General features: G+C 41.5%; 1 protein-coding gene across 2 annotated transcripts in view; it reads left to right on the top strand.

Annotated features, from left to right (window-relative positions):
* The window catches only part of CUL2 (cullin 2), a 144998-nt gene extending 135288 nt beyond the window's left edge, over window positions 1-9710 (top strand). For both annotated transcript variants that reach the window (XM_040352654.1, XM_040352653.1), the window contains exon 21: window positions 9090-9710. In XM_040352654.1, coding sequence (XP_040208588.1) covers window positions 9090-9221 — 132 coding nt within the window. In that variant the 3' untranslated portion in view covers window positions 9222-9710. The remainder of the gene's footprint in view (window positions 1-9089) is intronic.
* Window positions 9711-22708: the final 12998 nt, after the last annotated feature.

The raw sequence follows: 22708 nt of genomic DNA, 5'->3' as shown, positions 1-22708 counted from the left end.
CAGAGTTCTTTGCCATGAGGTGCCATGTCAAACTTAGTGACCAGTAAGAGAGAGTGAGAGCAATGACACCAAATTTATCACACCTGCTCACCATTCACATCTGAGACCTTGTAACACTAATGAGTCACATGATACCGGGGAGAGAAAATGGCTAATTATGCCCAATTTGGACATTTCTACTTGGGGGTGTACTCACTTTTGTTGCCAGCGGTTTAGGCATTAATGGCTGTGTGTTGAGTTATTTTGAGGGATAGCAAATTTACACTGTTATACAAGCTGTACACTCACTACTCTACATTGTAGCAAAGTGTGATTTATTTAGTGTTGTCACATGTAAAGATATAATAAAATATTTACACAAATGTGAGGGGTGTACTCACTTTTGTGAGATACTGTACATATATTTTTTTTTTTATATATATATATACAAATTCTGCACACACAACACTGGCCACATCATTTTTTTTTGTATGTAAAGTAAAAAATGAAATAAAAAGTACAATGGTGTGCCATTATACACATCATTGCACTGATATAAGGGCATTGATATCATTGACACCATTGTATTGCTGAGAGTGTCTCTGAGGACTGGGTTTAGGAACTGATGCAGTGGTCAACAAGATGCCATGCTAGTATTTGAAAAGCAGCAATTTATCTCTTATTGTAAAACCATACCTATTGTTTATCTACCACTGATCATGAAAGCCCTAGTAAACGCTCTTGGATGGTATGAACAAATAAATTAAATAAATTTGATCCAAGAACAATGCCAGCAGGTGGTGTTTTCATAGACCGGCCTATTGTGTGCATTAGCATTGAAATCACACAGGATACGTTTTTTGGCTGCCCATAGATGTAAGTGATGGGCATGCTGGCCTTCAAGGTTTACTTTGGCATGTTCAACAGATGCCCCCTTCTACGTGCCACAAAGAACTGCAGCTGGGGCATGCCTGACTGACACCACAGACATGAAATTGCCACCTAAGCCATAAAAATGTGGCCAGTGTTATCTGATGTGCAGTAAAATTCTGAATCGGGTATGGTCATTGATCTAACAGGGCTGATCACTCGGAATTGGTGCAAATAAAAATGGACCTGCTACTACAGCAGGTAGCCATATTCAGCAACTATTTGAATTTGCAGGTGAATGAATATGCAGATATGTGAACCAGCCTCATTAAAATTAATGTATTTTAAAATGTTATGCCAATTGGATGCGATATAAGCTGCATCCAATTTGCATAGGTGTGAATTCAGCCTGAATCAGTTGGCCTATTCGAATGGAGAAAAATAGTTTACTCTGCTGTTTGCTTTTTCTGCTCCATAAGATGATACCAAAGGAAAGAGTAGTTTGAGGAGATCAGAAAAGTAGAGGCTACAAGACCATCTCCAAGATTTTCCTATGACTACAGTTGGAACTATCACTAAGGTGTTTAGGATCCATGGGCGTGTAGCTGCCCTGGATGTGGTTTAAGTGGAAAATGAACCCCAAATTAAACAGGATGGTGCAAATGGTAGTCAAATAGCCAAGAACAACTTCACAGAGAAACAAGCAGAAATCCATTCAGGGCAAATCTGTGTCTGAACACACCATCAAAAAAAAGCTTATAGGTAAACATTGTACATACTGTGAAACATGGAGGCAGCCCGGTTACATTTTGGAACTGCTTTGCTGCATAAAACCATCAAGGAATTCTGGAGCAAAACACACTGCCTACTGTCAGAAAGCTTTATCTCCGTCACAGGCCATGGGTCTTCCACCGGGATAGTGACCCAAAACACACAGCTAAAAGCACTCCAGGATGGCTAAGAACAAAACATTGGACTATTCTGAAGTGGCCTTCTGAGCCCCAAACTGAAGTCTGTCATACATCAATGGAAAGAGATGAACGATGCAGTCAGAAGGAACCTGAGCCAGCTGAAGAGTGGGCCAGACTACCCATTGGCAGGAGCAAATGTTTTAATGAGAGCCACAGAATTCACTTGTTTGCAGTGATTGCCTCTAAAGGTTGAGCAACAAAATTTTGGGTTAAGGGATCATTTTTGTCCATGCCATTTTCATTAGTTTTATTTAAAATATTTTGTTTAAAGGAACACTAAAGGTACGGTAATTATTATTAATTTTTTTTAAATAACAAACATGTTCTACTTCCACTGTGCAGCTCGTTTTGGGGTCCCTCGGCGGCTGTCTCTGCTCCTCCTCGTAAGAACTTATCACCTTCATACGAGCAAGCTCGCATGGCGATAAGTTCTTGCGGCGCACTCCCGTGATACAGCCAGCGGCTATAGCTGCTCACTGTATCACTCGGCCCCGTCTCCCAGCGTGCCGCATCATTGGATGTGATTGACAGCATCACGAGCCAGGCTGCGCTGCTTTCACTCAACCAATGAATGAGCAGAGAAGCTTGCATGTTCACGGCACTTGACTTTTGAGGGGTCAGGTAAGTAAAGGGGGGGCCACAAATCCGCAGATGTTTTTTCACCTTAATGCATAGAAATCTGATTATTAAGAATCACAATACAGTACTCAATGATAGATGACGGTTACTTTGGTCAGTTTCAAATATTTTCAGAGAAGTTTGTGGGTTCTCTTTTCGTGGATGGGTATCGGCGAATTTGTCTGTTATTGAAAGAACCAAGCTCTGGCATTTTTTGGTGTATTTTGGTTAATGTAAGGTGCTTTGTAGACATAAGTGGGTTTGTACAATCTACATTTTTGTGTGTCTTAAATCTAAGGCCAGCCATACATGGTTCGAATCCAAACTTGCCAAGATTCCAACGGTTAATGGGCAGGCTGAATGCACCAAATCGATCAATCAACTTGCTGGATTCTTTTGCTAATAATTATCTTCTACCCCCCGCCAGGCCAAAAGCCAACAATGGCCCTGTAGGAAGGATTCCAGCATCGGCCGTGGATGCAGGAAAGGGAAATTTGTGTGCATGGCTGGCCTAACTGTCCTTCACAAACATTTTGTACAGCTTTATTTGTAACAACCTTACTCTAAAATATATTTTACTACTAAAGCCTAAAAAAATTCAATGCATTATGGTATACTGTCGTGAGGAGGAGGGGAGGAATCGCCAAGGACTACTCCAAAACATTGCCCTGTGACTCCAATGGGGTTGAGGACTATCTCGGTACCCATATAGTGCAGGTGTGTTGCATTGTACTGTAGGTTTGCACAGTGGTACACTCACAAATATAGTGTTTGCTCCAAAGAGTGTTATAACACTTGTGAAGTGAGCCATAAACTTTCATTGAGGGGCCGACATTTATTTAATAATCCACTTCCTTAAAATATATCTTTGTATTTCTTTTTTTTTTTTTTTTTCATCGCAACTTTATTCTCCCATAAGTCATTGCTGATGTTCCCAGCACTGTGTACTATGTACATCAACTGTCATTCTGTAATGATTGTATACATTCAGTTGAGATTAATATGCAGTAAACAAAACATTGTTCTCATCAAATATTCACTAACTGCATTTCCATAGGCAGCACAAAATGCATTCATAGGCAATCCATCTAGACACTGTGCTGTCACTAACCACATGTTCCAATTACACTGCTATTATTTATAGAGACTTTTTACTAGGAAAATATATTAGAGTAGTTGGCCTGTAATCTGCTCAGGTCAAAAAATAGCTGCGAAACCTCAGATGGAAGCTACCCCCTGATCACATACTGTATCTCACAAAAGTGAGTACACCCCTCACATTTTTTAAATATTTTATATCTTTTCATGTGAAAACACTGAAGAAATTACACTTTGCTACAATGTAAAGTAGTGAGTGTACAGCTTGTATAACAATGTACATTTGCCGTCTCCTCAAAATAACTCAACACACAGCCATTATTGTCTACACTGCTGGCAACAAAAGTCGATACACCCCTAAGTGAAAATGTCCAAATTGTCCTTAATTAGCCATTTTCCTTCCCCGGTGTCATGTAACTCGTTAGTGTTAGAAGGTCTTGGGTGTGAATGGGGAGCAGGTGTGTTAAATTTGGTTTTACCGCTCTCAATCTCTCATACTGGTCACTGGAAGTTCAACATGGCACCTCATGGCAAAGAACTCTAAGGATCTGATAATAATTGTTGCTCTACATAAAGATTGCCTAGGCTATAAGAAGATTGCCAAGACCCTGAAACTGAGCTGCAGCACTGAGGCTAAGACCATATAGCGATTTAATGGGACAGGCTCCACTCAGAACAGACCTCGCCATGGTCGACCAAAGAAGTTGAGTGCACATGTTCAGCATCATTTCCAGAGGTTGTTTTAGGGAAATGGACATACGAGTAGACGTATGAGGTTGAAGGGGTGGGGGGTCAGCCTGTCAGTGCTCAGACCATACACCACACACTGCATCAAATTGGTCTGCATGATTTTCATCCCAGAAGGAAGCCTCTTCTAAAGATGATGCACAAGAAAGCCTTCAAACAGTTTGCTGAAGACAAGCAGATTAAGGACATGGATTACTGGAACCATGTCCTGCGGTTTGATGAGACCAAGATAAATGTATTTGGCTCAGATGATGGCAACCATTTGAGAAGTACAAAGACAAGTGTATCTTGCCTACGGTCGAGCATGGTGGTGGGAGTGTCATGATCTGGGACTGCATGAGTGCTGTCGGCACTGGGGAGCTACAGTTCATTTTGGGAACCATGAATGCCAACATGTACTGTGGTATACTGAAGCAGAGCACGATCCCCCCCCCCCCTACCTTCAGAGACTGGACCAGAGGGCAGTAATCCAACATAACGACCCCAAACACACCTCCAAGAAGACCACTGCCTTGCTAAATAAGCTGAGAGTAAAGGTGATGGACTGGCCAAGCATGTCTCCAGATCTAAACCATATTGAGCATCTGTGGGGCATCTTCCAACGAAAGGTGGAGGAGCGCAAGGTTTCTAACATCCATCAGCTCCGTGATGTCATCATGGAGGAGTGGAAGGGGACTCCAGTGGCAACCTGTGAAGTTCTGGTGAACTCCATGCCCAAGAGGGTTAACATTTTCCCAAATACCAGGTCATTCTGAAAGGCAAAGCTCTCATACTTTGGTGTCAAAGCTGAACACTTAACCCTGCTACACCTATTGCTATTTGCATCTTTGGGTAAAAGGTGGAGTTGCGCTTAAAAAACAGCAAACTGTGTCTTGTGCAGATCCCCAGTAAAAAACAACAAAAAAAGTCCAATAAACAATCTGGAAGATTTCTTCAGATATGCAAAAAATGTAAAAAAAAGTTGATAGAAACAGTTCATTGTGAAAACAGCTGTTGAAAACGTGTTCAAGCAAAGAAGTGTAAAGAAACCAGAATTAATCCAGGATGCCTGGTATTGCTGACCCTTACCGGAGTTAATGATCCACAGGATCAAAACGAGCGGATAGCCATACACCTGGGCTAAACAGGGGAACGAATCCACAGCCAGACGCAGACACCCGATGATCCAGCAATGGTGAGCAACCAAAAAAGGAACAAAACTCCAATAGTGTGATATTGTACAATAAAATAAAGTAAAATAAAACCCCCAAGTGACTGGCAAACGGACAGTGTGACAAAAACCTCCACCTCAGAACACACTGGTCCTTACCAGATTCAAGTGAATAAAAGCAGTGAAATCCTGGAAGATGGTTATGCAGCTGTAGTAGGGAGAACTCACATCCAGCAATCCTTAAAGAGGCACTCAGGGCAATGGTCCCACCATCAGAGAAAGAAAGGGGCCACAATGGTGTAATATCGTTTGGCAAATTTAATAAAATAAAAATAGCTCACTTACAGGTAGGTAGACAAAAATCAGCAGACAAACAAAGTTCCGACCGGTACGGAACTGTTCCTCACAAGCAGTGACGTCAAGCGCGCCTCCTCCCAACGTTTCATCCAATAGGACTTGATCACGGGGTGTGCATCTTTAGTCCCTAAATATGTAAATATATTGGATGTTTAGCCACTTAAGCCCCGGACCTTTAGGCAGCTAAATGCCCCGGCCAGGTTTTGCGATTCGGCACTGCGTCGCTTTAACAGACAATTGCGCGGTCGTGCGACGTGGCTCCCAAACAAAATTGGCGTCCTTTTTTCCCCACAAATAGAGCTTTCTTTTGGTGGTATTTGATCACCTCTGCGGTTTTTATTTTTTGCGCTATAAACAAAAATAGAGCGACAATTTTGAAAAAAATTCTATATTTTTTACTTTTTGCTATAATAAATATCCCCCAAAAACATATATATAAAAAAAAATGTCCTCAGTTTAGGGCGATACGTATTCTTCTACCTATTTTTGGTAAAAAAAAAATCGCAATAAGCGTTTATCGATTGGTTTAATTTATAGCGTTTACAAAATAGGGGATAGTTTTATTGCATTTTTATAAAAAAAAAAAAAAAATTTTTTTACTACTAATGGCGGCGATCATCGATTTTTTTTTTTTTTTTCGTGACTGCGACATTATGGCGGACAATTTTGACACATTTTTGGGACCATTGTCATTTTCACAGCAAAAAATGCATTTAAATTGCATTGTTTGTGAAAATGACAGTTGCAGTTTGGGAGTTAACCACAGGTGGCGCTGTAGGACTTGGTGTTCACCTAGTGTGTGTTTACAACTGTAGGGGGGTGTGGCTGTAGGACTGACATCATCGATCGAGTCTCCCTATAAAAGGGATCACTCGATCGATGCAGCCGCCACAGTGAAGCACGGGGAAGCCTTGTTTACATATGGCTCTCCCCGTTCTTCAGCTCCGGGGAGCGATCGCGACGGAGCGGCTATAAACGAATAGCCGCGCCGTCGTCCCGGATCGCTCCCTGCGGGAATCCGACCGCCGCATGTAGCGGGGGGGGGTCACGATCGGACCCCCCACCCGCTAGAAGGCAAGGACGTACCTGTACGCCCATTTGCCTGTACGTGCCATTCTGTGGACGTACATATACATGTGGCGGTCGGGAAGTGGTTAATGTAGTGGTTGTTTAGAAGAAATGTAGCCTCTGGACCTTGCCGGGTATATTCTGAGGGTAGAAGTGGGGTACAGGGGATTGACAAGGTACTAGGTCATAGAGAAGTGGATGCTCAGTTCTTGACAAGGGACAGCTTTGCTCTCGGTGCCTCTAGGAACCAACAGGTCCTTCCACACACACTCTCGGTGGGGACCGATTTCCTGAGTCTGAAAGAGAGCATGATCTCCCTGCGAGGCTGACCCACCTACACAGGAAGGGAATAGAGCCAAATACACAGGTAGTAGAGCTGCTTACACAGGGAGGAACTAGAGTTGAGCCAAGTAGGAATGAGACCCGCAATAAAGATTTGGGGGTAGGGGGGTTGCACACACCCCTAAACCCTGCTCTCTGTACACAATTTTTCCCCAGCTACAAGCTAATGCACTTTTTTTTTTTTTTAAATCGTCTGTCTTCGAAATGGTCAAACCCACAGTGGTCCACAAAATGTTTCTGCTTTTTCACCACACCTATATATCTCTATCACTCCCATCTCATGGACCTAAATGTCCCCCTCTTGCTGCCTGAAATGTGGGCATTGAGGCTCGGTTCACAGCTAATGCCGATGCGGCTCCCAGCAGGGGTCCTGTGTGTCCTGGTTCACTGTTTCAGGTCCGATTTCAGCCTACATTTTTGGCTGAATTCAGACCTGAAACAGACCAAAAGACGCACAGAGCTCCTGTGCAAATTCACACTAGAGCCGCATCGGAGATATGTGAGCCGGCTCCATAGAGAGCCGGTCACCATCTCCTGCTATTATGAATTTAATGTGGAGATCCCGCATGCAATTCGCAATAGTGTGAACCCGGCCTTGGATGCAGACCTGTTCCATGTTTTATGGTCGTGCCCCGAGATTAAATGATTTTGGAACTCTGTAGTCTGCTATACTACCACTCATACTCAAATTACTTACCCATACACAAATGGGCACTTATTTTGCCTAATTGACATCCCAGGCATCAATTTTTAGAGGCTGCAAGCCACTCCATATTGTCGTCTACCTACACAAGTGGATTTATCCAGGACCTCACGCTATTTCTTTGTTTTATAGACCATCTGTCTTTATGTTTTCTGCATTGAATGGGTAGAGGCCTTCCTACGTAAGGAAAGGAACCATAGGTCTAAAAATACTTTGAGAATTATTGGTTTGATACCACTGGGGTATATTAAAAACATTGATGTATAGATTGTTGAGTAGCTATGGACCTCAAACTAATGTATAATTTTCCACTTAAGGCCACTTGTACATGGGGTGGACTCTAATTAGATTAGCAGGGTATCTATCTGCCGATCCCCTGCTAATTGGAGCGGGCAGATGACAGGTCCGTGTCCTCTTAGTTTCTGCAGCATGGACACGGACAGATCCCGCTATGCTCAACAGGTGGCCAAGTGTGTGTGTTTACCGATCGGTCTGAATGAAGGGGAACAGATTGTCTTTTTTTTTTTTTTAGCAGATCAAATCAGATTGGAGGTAGGTGGTTGTACAGGGACACAAGTCCGTTTTACACCCACCAGTCCATAGGGTAGGAGTGAATGGAGGGTCTGCCTGAAAAACTGACAGGCTGACCCGATCAGACCCTTAGTGTGAAATCTTCGAGGGATTACACGCCTGGTGATCAGTTCGCTTGTCACGTTTTGTGTATTGTTTTATGAATATATGTTTTGTTTTTAATTCGTGTTTTTTATATTATGTCAATAAATTTTGTTAAACTTATCTCAATGTTAGCTCGATTTTGAGTATATTCACTTTACCAAGTACCGCTATAGTCCTCCCCGCCCATCTTTACTGTTGGTTTTCAGGGTCTACAGGGGCTCCCTGAATCCTTCATTTTTTCTTCAAATATTAGGATGATGGTACATTTTCAATTTACTAATTTTTCTCAATGTTAGAGGTTCAATTTAATTATCAATCTGAAGATGATGGTCTATTATCCATGGTTGCTAGGCTTTGGAGAACTTGGATAGTGTTGTGAGGATTGGTCATAATTTTTAATCAATCATGATTACTGTAAGGCAATTTCTAAATGAATGTACCTGTTTACTTATTTTTATATTTTCTATCTTCCTGAACCCTTCATATTTTAATTTAGTTTGTTTCTTCTCAGGTGATCAGCCAATCCAGAGCTCGATTCAATCCAAGCATCAGTATGATTAAAAAGTGCATTGAGGTCCTCATAGACAAGCAGTATATAGAGCGCAGCCAAGCCTCAGCAGATGAATACAGCTACGTGGCATGATGCCACAGTCAGATTGGCGTGTGTGAGAGGACGTCATCGCCATCAGTTTGGTGTGCTCCAGTTGGAAGAAGCAGGTCTTTGCCTCCATATTTGATCACCTGGCAGTCTCCGTTTTTCTGCTGTTTACAACATCACCAGTGCCACCAGTGTCATGAGCGTCCGTGAAGATGCCTATAAATATTTCCAGCTCATGCCATTATAACATTTCTTACAGCTCTACTAAAAGGAATGAGTGAAGTATTTCTGGAATGTGGATTTTTTTATTTTAAAGATTTTTTTTTTTTTTTTGGGTAAAAATATTTTTTCTCCACGTTTGCATTTGATGTGTTCATTTTTTTTTAAAGTATCTTAAAAGACTTAAAGTCAAAACTAAATATTGTAATATTACAAAAAAATAACCTAATAACTGTATCTACTTTAAAATGTACAAAAATGGCAAACATGATATTGCTGCTTGTCATATTAAAAAATAAAGAAATGTTCTGTGTATTTGTATAATTGATACAAAAGGTAGGGAAGGCAGCATTATGAAACAAGGCAAATTGAATGAATTGGTATGTTCTATCCTAAATATGTATATTCTTATGAAAGAGCTATTTGCTCCCTTATTTAGAGTTTCTTTCTCTTACATTAAAGGAGATTGTGCAGTTGGATTGTAATGTCTTTTGCCAGGTTTAAACCTGGTACTTGTGCCAGGGAGCCAGAGGTTGTCTGGCAGTTGCCACACACTCAAACTGGGGAGTGATCTGTTGGGGCAAGGGTAGAAACTACAAGACTTCAGGTTACTTCTGGAACAAGCTAAAGTAAATCTCCCCTTGCACGTTGCAATCTGATTGCATGATCTCCTATTAGGTACGACCTACATAGAGTGAAAATCAACCTGATTAAATATAAATGGAATGATTTGTTTAGACAACTTTTCAAACTATATAGCTGTTTGCAATCTCTGTACTATGTTTTTAGATTTACCAAGTCGGCTAGTAACCCTGTATAACTTATTATTATTATATTTTTTTTTTTCAAAAGTTTTGCTTTTTATAGTAGTCCCCTTCACACTGAACACAGATTCACACATTTTCGTTTGTACTCGGTGTCTGGTGCATCTTATTGCAATGTCCAACAATAGTCAGCCAGCATTGATGGATTCCTGTTGCCCTGATACCATTCTTTCATTGTGGAAATGTCCTGGTGAAACCTTTTCACCATGTTTGTGACTGACCGCACCTAGATTTTCGGGGAAAGTCCAAGTGTGAATTCAGAAAATGAATCTTCAGTGACATGTTGCACTTCGTGGTCTTGTATGCTGTAGAAAGTGTGTCAACCAGCTGAATGTAGAATGGTCCACTGTAGTTGCCAAGAAAATTCTCAACGACATCCTTTGAATGCTTTCCAGATGATTTTCTCAGGCTTCACTAACAGATCTTCGAACCGCTTGTCATTGATGTTTCTGATCAGTGGACCATCAAAAATGCCTTTGTTAATCTTTCAGTTATTCTTGGAAGCATCTATCTCAAATAACGAAAACCTTTGCTTTTCTTGCTCATCACTTTTTAATTATTCTGAGTTTTATGTGAACTGTAAGTTTAAATCTTAAATATGTGTCAAGAAGTGTTTATCAGGCCATGTTTTTTTGTTTTGGAACCAAATACTTTTGACATGGCCATTTCTTTTTAATGTTCTATAACCAGCTGTTCACATATGTAACAGTACTTGGTATATCGGAGCTGCGTTCCAAACAGCAGAGCCACTACTTGTGGATCTCCTCAGATATTCCAGTTGTACTTGGTGTGCTTTATGTGCCTCAATGACCGTTCCATGTTTTCATGTGTGCAGCGTTGCCAACAGATCTTGCAAGCTGCAAAAATATGTTTTCTACAAAACGATATGTGAGAAGTTTAATAACAGGTTCTTTTTCATGATAAGCAGCCAAAAATCTAAAAGATGCACTAAAAAAATCTCTAAGATGCAGACAAAATTTCAGGAAGCAAAATATTTGTTGTCCAGTGTAGGGATGAGCTCAGACCCAAGTCCGAAACCCACCTAAGCGGGGACGCTATTAGGCCTGGCGTCCATTTACAGGCAGTGGAGGCATTCTCCGCACTGCATCCGCATGTATGCAAGGGGGATTCTGCCGTGTTAGTGGGAATACCTCTGCTTCCTATGATTGACTGTTGACTTTGACAGCTTCCCGGCAGAGCCCAGGTGCATTTGGAGTTGAGTGTGAACATGCAAAAGCACAAATTTTGACCCTTAAGATGATTCTCCTAGTTCACATCATCATATTTATGTACAGTATGCAGCAAGGAACTGAATCTATATAACGAACGATTCAAAGAGGTGAGAGTTATTGTTAAGAACTGAATAAAATGTGTGAACACGCCTGAGCTCATCCCTCGTCCAGAATATTGTGTGTGTGTGTGTGTGTGTGTCCAGCTTTTTGGTAAAGGTTAAAAAAAAAAAAAAAATCTGAAACACAAATGTGTGAAGGCAGGATATGTTTGATCTTTATACCTCTGATGATCAGCTATCCAATCTCCTGCTGCTTTATGTGTTACTGTTTATTTTTACCATTTGGTAAATTTCATATAAGTAGTAACTTTAGAACCCCCCTGGGGGGGCTGAGAGAGTTTTTTTTTTTTTTTTTTAACAATCAAGTCACCTGATGATCCAACAGGGATGATTGATTTCTCTAACCTGTCTGTACAGCATATGCCTGTGTTTTGTTCAGCTTCTTCTGTGGTCTCTCTCATAGCAATGGCAGCACACGCCCTTCCCTCAGGAGCACGGAGTCCCGGCCTTGCTGCTTTCAAAGCTCTGATGTCATCGCTTGCAGACTCATTCAGCAGGCATGTAGTTCTCAGTATCATCAACCTGCAAGTGTAGAGAAGGATGCATTATCCAGACAAGGCTCAGCTTACTGCTCTTCACAAGATTCTTCAAAATCCGCTGCCGTTTCTACTGTTTTTTTTTATATTTACTATTTTGTTTTTCTGTTTTTAAAGTGCACTTGGATTTGGGGCAAATGTGCTGGAAGGGATGCAAATAAGTTAAAGCTGACAATACACTAGCAGAATTTAGATTAGATTTTTTGTTATTGAGTTAACAGATTTCTAAGTAATTTTTTTTACACAGGCTTCAGCTTGTATAAGAGTATTGTGACCAGCAAGATTTGACAGAGCTTTTGTTGAAGCTTTTAAAATAGTACCTCTTGGCTCCAGTTTGTAAATGTCAAATGACAAATGACAAATCTGAATAGGAGAGCTGATTGACACTTTAAACATGCTGCCAGCAGGTTTCAGCGCATCTTAAAGCATGCTGAAAGCTTGATAGCAGCTTGCTTAAAACAGAGATCCATCCTAAAGTGGCAGCTTCGCTTATCTTCCTTCCCCCCTCCCTTCCGGTGCCACATTTGGCACCCTTGGGGGGAGGGGCAATTATGGGAGGTCTCGCCGCAGCCCCCCTCTTCCTTCCCCAGCCCCTTCTTCCTTCCATTCAGAAAGCGCAGTAGGGAACCGGCTGTGTAGGCTTCACTGACTGTTTACCCTACCACGAATGGCGGCGGCAGCACCTGAGAGCAGATGGAAACATCGGCTAGGGTGCCGACATTGCTGGATTCCAGGACCGGTAAGTGTCCTAATACTAAAAATCAGCAGCTACAGTATATTTTTTGCTGGGGGGGGGGGGGGGGCTGAACTCCACTTTAAAGTGGCAATCAACACTCCTTTTAGGCCCAATTGTGAATGTGGTTTTCCCTTGGAAAGTCCAAACTCGAATGTTAGAAGTAATCTTTTTTTTTTTTTTAAGTATCTTCGAACAAGTCATTGAATGAGCTGATGAGAAAGTATGTAGGATTATTCATACAAATGTCTGAAAATCTACTAGTGTATAACCAGCATTACCTGACTTTCCAACAAGCCATGCCTATTTTGTATTTTTTAACAATGGATTGTGAGAGTGCATGGTTTCCTCAAACTGGCCTGCAGAGACCACTAACAAGTCATGTTTTCCAGATCACAGATAAACTGTTTACAATGGGTATAGAAAAGCATCACCCCCTTTTTAAAATTAATAATGTTTTGTTGCTTTGCAGCCTGAAATGAAATGAAGACAAACAGTTTTCGTTTAATCCAGCTGTATTAACATCCAAGTGAAGGACACAAAACCAACATCAAGAAAAAAAATTCATTCAAAAACAGAATCCCTGAGTTGGAAAAAGGATCACACCCTTATGTCCGTATTTTGTTGAACCACCTTTTGCCTTAATTACTGTTGGGATATGTCTCTACTAACTTTGCACATATAAGGCCAGATTCACAGAAGAGATACGGCGTCGTATCTCTGTGATCCGCCCGTCCTAACTATGCGGCTGATTCATAGAATCAGTTACGCATAGATAGCTCTAAGATCCGACAGGTGTAATTGACTTACATCGTCGGATCTTAGGATGCGATTCTAGGCCGGCCGCTAGGTGGCGATTCCATTGCGGTCGGCGTAGAATATGCAAATGACTAGTTACGGCGATCCACAAGGATCCGCGCGTTCGTCGCAATCTCAAACGTCGTCGCTCGTCGGTTTTTCCCGTTGCAAAGTTACACCTGCTTTAACATGGCTTATCTTTAGAACAGCCATGTTAAAGTATGGCCGTCGTTCCCGCGTCATATTTCAAATTTATTTATTTTTTGCGTAAGACGTCCGGGAATACGAAACGCTGTAACGCACGTCGCAGTTAAAAAAAAACGTTGGGCGCCGTGATTTAGCGCAAAGCACGTCGGGAAATTTTAACACTGAGCATGCGCAGAACGTTCGGCGCGGGAACGCGCCTAATTTAAATGGTGCCTGCCCCATTTGAATTAGGCAGGCTTGCGCCGAGCGGATTTACGTTACACTGCCGCAAGTTTACAGGTAAGAGCTTTGTGAATCAGGCACTTACGCTGTAAACCTGCGGCGGTGTAACGTAAATCAGATACGTTACGCCGCGTGGGAGCAACGTAAATGTACCTTAATCTGGCCCATAGACTTTGCAATATTGGCCCACTCCTCTGCAGAACTGCTCAAGTTCAGTTGAATTTTATGCTGACTGTTTGTGGACTGCAATCTTCAAGTCATGCCATAGATTTTCAATGGACTTTATTTATGGATTCTGACTAGGCCATGCAAGGACATTCCCTTTTTTTTTTTTTTTCTCTTCAACTACTTTTGTGGTAATATTTGCTGTGTGCTTTGGGGTCATTAGCATGTTGGAGTGCTCCAGCCCCTACTGCAGAGAAATGCCCCCCCAACAGCATATTACAGACTCTATGCTTTACTGTAGGAATGGTGTTATTTGGATCGTGAGCTGTATTGGATTTTAGCCAGATCTATTGTTTGGTGTTAAGGCCAAATAGTTAAATTTTAGTCTCATCTGACCATAACACCTTTTTCCATGTGGCCTCAGAATCTTCAATGTGTGTTTTAGGGTGTTCAGATGAGACTAAACTAAAATGTAATTGTTTAGCCTCAACACTAAATGATATGTCTGGTGAAAATCTAATACAGCCAACCATTCAAATAACACCATTCCTACAGTATAGAATGGTGGTGGTAATATCCTGTTATGGGGGTGTTTCTCTGCAGCAGCAACTGGAGCCCTTGTCAGGATAGAAGAAGAATGGATGGGGCAAAATACCAATACTTGAGGAAAATTTGTTGCCCTCTGCCAAAAAGTTGTCATTCGGAAAAAAGTTTACCTTCCAACATGACCCAAAGCACACAGCAAAAATGACCACACAGTGGTTGAAGGAAAAAAGTGTGAATGTCCTGGCATGGCCTAGTCAGAGCCCAGGCTTAAATGAGGAGTTCACTTTTTTTTTTTTTTTTTTTTTTTCTCCTTCCTCTTTCTCTCTAAATTCCAGCTCCCCTATATACCAATAAACCATTAATGTACGTATTTTGCAAAAATAAAATGGCTTTCCATTTATTCTACACAGGCTTACCTCACTGTCTTCATAGCTGTTTAAAAAAACTGCTCGATTACTTTTGCCTTGCTTCCTGGACGGAAGTTAGTTCATGACACAGGAAGGAGTTGACCAGCTGATCTCGTTAGCACACACTCTGCATTAACTACCCTCAGCTGGTCAACTCTTTCCTGTATCATGACCTAAAGTCTGGCCAGGAAGTAAGGCAGAAGTAATTGATCAGTGTGTTTAAACAGCTATGAAGAGAGTGAGGTAAGCCTGTGTAGAATAAATGGAAAGCGGTTTAATTTTTGCAAAATAAGTACATTAATGCTATATTGGTTCCTAAGGGAGCTGGAATTTAAAGGTAAAGAAAAGTTGAATTTGGCCTTTAAACTTCATTGAAAATCTGTGGAATGACTTGAAGACTGCAGTCCACAAACGGTCACCATTAAATTTTACTGAACATTAGCAGATCTGCAAAATAGCATGGGCAAATATTGCAAAGTCTAGATGTGCAATGTTAGTAGAGACATATCCCAACTGATTGAAGCAAAATGTGGTCCAACAAAATGCTGACGTGAGGGGGGAGTTTGATCCTTTTACAAACTTGGTGATTCTGTTTTATAGATTTGTTTTTCTGATGTTTGTGTTATATCTTTTACTTGGATGTTCTAAGTTGCACTGAGTAAATACAACTGTCTTTATTTCAGGCTCCAAAGCAACAAAATGTGATTATTTTAGGGAGGGCGGGGGATTCACACTGTAATTGACGTATATATTGTGTCAAAAGAGAAATATATTCAGTACGTGCATGTTTTTCTATGTTTTATTTACAAAAAAGCTTCAAGTACTGAAAAATACCTTTTGATCCTTCCCGAAATTCAACATGTTCCTATCCTATGTTGTGAGCTAAGGATGCTAACTTTCCCACACTAAAAGCCCAAACAGTTTTGTCTGAAATACAGACCTGTGGCCTACAATAACTTCCATTCAACCGAGATGAAAAGGGTCCAACAGATGACCGCGAATAGCACTTGATCAGTGCAGAAGAGTAGGGTCTGACCTTGGACCTTTAAGTCCAGGTACCTACACCCTAAAGCAGGCCATACACTGTTGAATTTCGAACAATTTTTTATTTTTTTTTCCAAAATCAGAAATTTGTATCTATTTCTGATCCAATGGTCCCAATATTGATTTTCGAAATTCGGCCACACAAGCCTTCAATTTCACCACGTGTTGCTATAGAAAATAATTTTCGGGCTGGAAAACTTCTTGGATACGATTTTCAAAAAATAGCTATTACTTAATTGAAGCTGTAAACAGCCAGGCAGCCAGCATTTTCAGAAAGAGGCCAGCAGTGACAGCCTCTGCCTTTGCCAGCACAGGTTCTGTTAAATCCAAGTTCCTCAAGATTAAGTGAAGAAGCTGCTAAAGCCAGATAATACATTCCTGATGTTTCTGCTCTCTTCTACCAGTGCCATCATTCATTTCCAGCATGTGCTTATCATTAATCGATGATGTCATTACACATGAATACAAGTTGTAAATGGTATTCCCAGTATGACAGTGTATTACATGGATGTATGAACCGATTCATAAAACTAAACATGACAGCCTTCCCGGGGATGATTCATTGGAAAAGCCATGTTGCCTGTTCTGGTGGATATTGTGTTGTCCCTGTTGGCGCTTTACTGCCAACATTTTAAAATATCAGGGAATGATATCTGCTACGTTTGTGTGTTTTTAAAGTATAGTATATAGCAGGGGTCTCCAAACTGCGGCCCGAGGGCCAGATATGGCCCTTTGCTAGCCTGAATCCGGCCCTTGGGGCACAATTCTTTCCACTGATATGAGGCACTATTCCTCCCACTGGCACCAACAATGGGGCACTATATCTTCCACAGATACCAATGATGGGATACTATCCCACCTACTAATAGGGGGAATACTCCTCCTATTGACCACCAACCCTGAGGCCATATTTATTCTTGCTGATGCTGGGCCCGTGACATTTTCTGCCCCTGCTGGCCACAATCCGGCCCTCCTAAAGTCTGAAGGACAATAAAGTGTCCCTTTGCATGAAACGTTTGGAGACCCCTGGTATATAGAATAGTTCAATTCTAGTGGGGTATAGGGGAAATTGCCCACATCCCTAATATGGAACACAGAAACAAAAGGAGACCCTCTGGTGGGACTTTAAAGGGCAATGACTCCAAAAGATGCATATGTAGAATATATAAGTTTAATATTACAAGTAAAAATATAGACACAGCATTGGCTATATCAAACAGATTATGTTAAAATTAATGTAACATTTTGTTCATAATGAGATCAGAAACCACTAATTTACATCACTCTTGTACATTTGGACAGAGTGATACTCAACGTGTTTCAAGATCATGTGTTTTTCCTCTTCATCAGCAGAAAGGTGTATGAATATCTGATATCTACAATCTATAAGGCAAAAAAAGAGAAACCATAAGTAAAGAATATATGCATACAGATAATGCAACACAAGTTGATATACAGACAAGCAATCAATACATTAAATGCAGTATCTACTGACCATGTAGAAGCAGGTGTCTTGGTATGTCACATCAACAATTTTAAAAGCAAGGAGGTATGGCTGTGCTGGCCCTACAACGACCAAGGAGAATAGGGATGGGTGAAGCCACACCAAACGACGGCCAAAGGGGGGGGGGGGCAGAGAAAGGGTAAATCCGACCCACACTGAGCAGTCTACACCAAAAGATCTAGCAATGAATTTGTAAACGGTATATGCACCTGTAAGTAACATGCACATACATACACAGACATATATAAAACCCCATAACCACTCCAAAGTGTGTGCCTGAACCCATCTCAATCAATAGGTGCACAAATTAGAAGCTGGAACAGTTCCAAATTGGAGGATCCAGGGGCCAAAAAGTAAGAAACTTACTATTGGTATGTCTAATCTATAAGTAAAGACAATGGAATATCGTGTGTAGCCCCATCTGAGTTTTTTAATTTGAAATTCCGATGAATTCCATCAGACTTTTTTTTTTTATTTAATTGTCGTTATTAAATTTTTTTCAACATATATAAAAAAACAGGTTACATTCATAATATTCTTTTTACAAAACATTTCACATTCCCCACATATCGTAACCTTGTGGGTTTCCCCATTGATTTGTTTATCCCATCCCCTCCCTCCCCCCTCCCTTGTTCTCCAGTTTGGTAAACATCATTTTACCCAGGATATCCTCTTCTAATCAGCCACGGTTTCCACATTTTTTCAAATTCCTTGATATTACTTCTCTTAACATAGACTGCTTTCTCTTTCCATACTGTTACTGTCACTGCATTAATCCACTCACTTACTGTTGGGGGGGTTTACTGCTTGCCATCTTTGAGCAATTTGTTTTCTTGCCTGGAAAAGGCACCTTAAAGCGGTGGTTCACCCATAAAAACGACGCATTACAATACGAATATGCCATTAATTTTTTTTTGCCTGCTGTACATACCTGGGTACAGCTATTCACCCGTGTCCTCCGGGTTGCGAGTCCCGCGGGAGTGGGCGTTTCTACCATGGCAGTGATTGAGGTTTTGACAAAAAAACGAGCTCCCCCCGTCGCGTAAGCAGCGTCACGATTGGCGGAAGGAGCCGAACGGCGAGTCGGCGCTATACTGCGCCTGCGCATCGCAGTTCGGCTCCTTTCGCCAGTCGTGACGCGGCTTACGCGACGGGGGGGAGCGCATTTTTTAGTCAAAACGTCAATCACCGCCATGGTAGGAACGCCCACTCCCGCGGGACTCGCAACCCGGAGGACACGGGTGAATAGCTGTACCCAGGTATGTACAGCAGGCAAAAAAAAATTAATGGCATATTCGTATTGTAATGCGGGGGGGCAGTGTAATAGGGGGAAGTCGTTTTTATGGGTGAACCACCGCTTTAACACTGCTTTTATGGTGCTCGGCACCCCACCTTTTTCCTCCTATAGACCCAATATACACGTTCTAGGGTTCATCTCCAACTTGGTCCCATATGTCATGTTAATAATATCAATAATACATCAGACTTTAGATATAGAACATGTTCTATATTTTTCCGATGGAATTCCATCAGAATTCCGATGTGATTTGGCCGGGCAAACGCCTGATCGTGTGTATGCCGCAATATATATTTGTGTTTCTCTACAATGCTCAAATTTAGAGCAGAGGGAATGAAACAAATAAAAAAAAAGGGTATATATCTGCTTACTTAGAGATTGATGTTGCAGGGAAACAATGTCCACTGAAAAGAGGGCCTGGGGGATCGCCTTTATTGTATGTCTATAACTTTAACCACTTGGGATCCGCCTGCCGTCAATAGACGGCTACAGTGCGGATCCCAATTTCCAAACTGCCGTCAATTGACGGCCGCCCCTTTGGGCGTTCCCCGCGCGCGCTCCAGAGCGCGCTGCGGGGAAAATCTGTGTTGGCCGTGTCCCTCGGACACAGCCAATTACAGATCGCCGCGAACGGCCAATCAGAGTGGCCGTTCGCGAGGCGATCTGTGCGGCCAATGAGAGAGGATCTCATATGTAAACATATGAGATCATCTCTCATTGCCGTTTTACACAGAGACAGCGGTGCTGTCTCTGGAGAGGAGACGGATCTGTGTCTCTTGTACATAGAGACACAGATCGGTCACCCCCCCAGTCACCCCCCCCCTCCACCTACAGTTAGAACACTAAGCAGGGATACATTTAACCCCTTCCTCACCCCCTAGTGTTAACCCCTTCAATGCCAGTCACATTTATACTGTAATTAGTGCATATTTATAGCACTGATCGCAGTATAAATGTGAATGGCGCCAAAAATGTGTCCGATGTGTCCGCCATAACGTCGCAGTCCCATTAAAAATCGCAGATCGCCGCCATTTCTAGTAAAAAAAAATAATTAAAAAAAAATAATTCTGTCCCCTATTTTGTAAGCGCTATAACTTTTGCGCAAACCAGTCGCTTATTGCGATTTTTTTTTTTTTTTTACCAAAAATATGTAGAAGAATACGTATCGGCCTAAACTGAGAAAAAAAAATGTTTTTTTTTTTTTAAATTGGGATATTTATTATAGCAAGAAGTAAAAAATATTGTATTTTTTTCAAAATTGTCTCACTTCTTTGTTTATAGCGCAAAAAATAAAAACCGCACAGGCGATCAAATACCACCAAAAGAAAGCTCTACTTGTGGGGAAAAAAGGACGTCAATTTTGTTTGGGAGCCACGTCGCACGACCGCGCAATTGTTAGTTAAAGCGATGCAGTGCCGAAAGCTGAAATTTCACCTGGGCAGGAGGGGGGTATATGTGCCCAGTAAGCAAGTGGTTAAATAGCAAAATATACCTAAAAGTATACTTTTTTAGGTATACTTTACTATTTAACATTATCTAAAGGTCTTCCAAAGAGTGGAAGACCTTAAAAGGATCTCAACACATTTCATGAACAGTTTGCTTCTTTGGAAAAGACACCACAAATGTCTATATAATGTCTCTCTGGTCCAAAACACGGTCACGGCATGACTTTGTCAAAGGACGGTACACTGTCCATTCAGAGTGCAGTGTGCATGCACTGGTGACAACGCTGGTGCTGCTAAAGTAAATATCTTCTAAACCGTGCGCGTTTAGGAGATATTTAAAGTGGTTGTATACCCAAAATTCTGACTTTGCATTTAATTTTGTATTTAGTTAATTAAAATTAATTGCCATTGTTAATTTTTACTCTACCTGCCTCCTGTCCCAGTTATCGATATTTAGCCGAGTCATGACGTCTAACACGCATGCGCCGTATCCTCCTTTCTACCGGCAAGCCGAGACCCGGCCGGAAAAATTCAGTCTATGTCGGGGCTGCGTCATTTCCTGTTTTAGACGTCAGCCCCGACATCCCGCGATGCTTCCTCGGGTACCATGTGACTTGTACGTCACAGGGTGGAGGAGAGACAGAGGTGTCCTATCATCTCGATAGAACAGCGCTGGCCACGCACGCTCACAGCAAGAGGCGGAAAGGGGCGGGTGTATTATTCAGCAGAGATTTTTTTTTAGTTGGACATTTCGATAGAACAGCGCTGGCCAGCACAGAGCGGGGGGACCCATACTGATAGAACAATGGGCTTGTTACTAAGACGCATGCGCGGGATTACCGAGATGAGAATGTACTGTGAGCGGAAATAAAGATAGTTTCAGATGCGGAAGACCACAGTGGAGATGGCGCCAGCTAATATGCAGAAAAACTTTTACAAGATAAAGAATATATGCAGTAAGATAAAACAATTATTTATATACAACGTGATCAATCGCTTTAATGTACCTACAGGTAAGCCTTTTAATAGGCTCACCTCTATGTAAAAATCAAGGAAAGGAACAAGGAGGTGTTATAAAGGCTGAAACCACAATTATGTTGGGTTCACACAATGCGTTTTTTTTTGTGCGCATTTTGAGTTTTTCAGAAACGCACTGCAGTTTCCTATGGTACCTGTTCACCACGTCCTTAACAATTAATGTGGGCTCCCCGCTGAATGTAAAAAATAAAAGAATTGCCGGCAAAAAAATAAATTGTGGCCTGGTGTTTTTTTTTTTTTTTAAATGGTGTGAAGCCCCCCCCCCCCCCCCCCCCCCAAAAATCTATACCAGACTCTTATCCGAGCATGTAGCCTGGCAGGTGAGGAATGGGAGGGGACGAGCACCTGCTCCTTAACAACTAGCTGTTCACGGTTTGTAATGTAGAAAAAAAAAAAGCATCAAAATTGTGTGTTCTAACACAAAACACGGGGGAAGATTGCATCAACTGCATAGATGTGAACCTAGCCTTACGCAAGTAGTTGTCAGTCAAACTATTACAGCACTGGAAAGAAGCCTGGGCAGGAAGAGTTAAACATTTATTTTTTTATTTTGTATATAGCTGGCCAAGTGTTTTCATTTGTAGTGAATGGAATGAAAGCATATCTACAGACTTCAGACAGATCATAGTTATAAGATGAACAATACCCAGGGTTTGCAGGTAATTCCTTAAACAGAATCCCAGAGATTTGTAATCACACTGTTTATATTGAAAGCATTGGCCTTTGGCTCAGCTGCAGGACATGGAACATGGATATGTAATAGTCTGTATTCCTGTCTTCATCTGACCATAGATTCATTGAAATAATAGACGGAAAGCAGTTAACTAAAAACAAAAGCTGTTGGTCTGTGTCCAGGAACAGCGTCAGTCCCCAGGGACCCGCACACCTGCACCAGGCACAGATCTACTCTCACTATTACAGTTTTGGCTTTATTCCACCCCAGCCTGATAATGTTTAATATATATATTCCTGCATAAAACCATAACTGCGGGAACAAAGCACTCACCTTGAATCGAGTCCAGCATATTTATATTGATTTTTTTATTTGTAGGCCTGGAGTGACTTGCGCTATTACTCTTCTTCCCCGCTATAGAATGTTTACAGGGGTGTCTGGAAAGAAAAATTGCATTAAAAAAAAAAAAAAGTTTTATAAAAAATGAATTGTTTCGTATTGAGGATGGTTCTATGTCTGGAAC

This window comes from Rana temporaria, chromosome 5 (assembly GCF_905171775.1).
Source record: "Rana temporaria chromosome 5, aRanTem1.1, whole genome shotgun sequence".
Lineage (NCBI taxonomy): Eukaryota > Metazoa > Chordata > Amphibia > Anura > Ranidae > Rana > Rana temporaria.
This window is presented reverse-complemented; position numbering and strand designations above follow the sequence as displayed.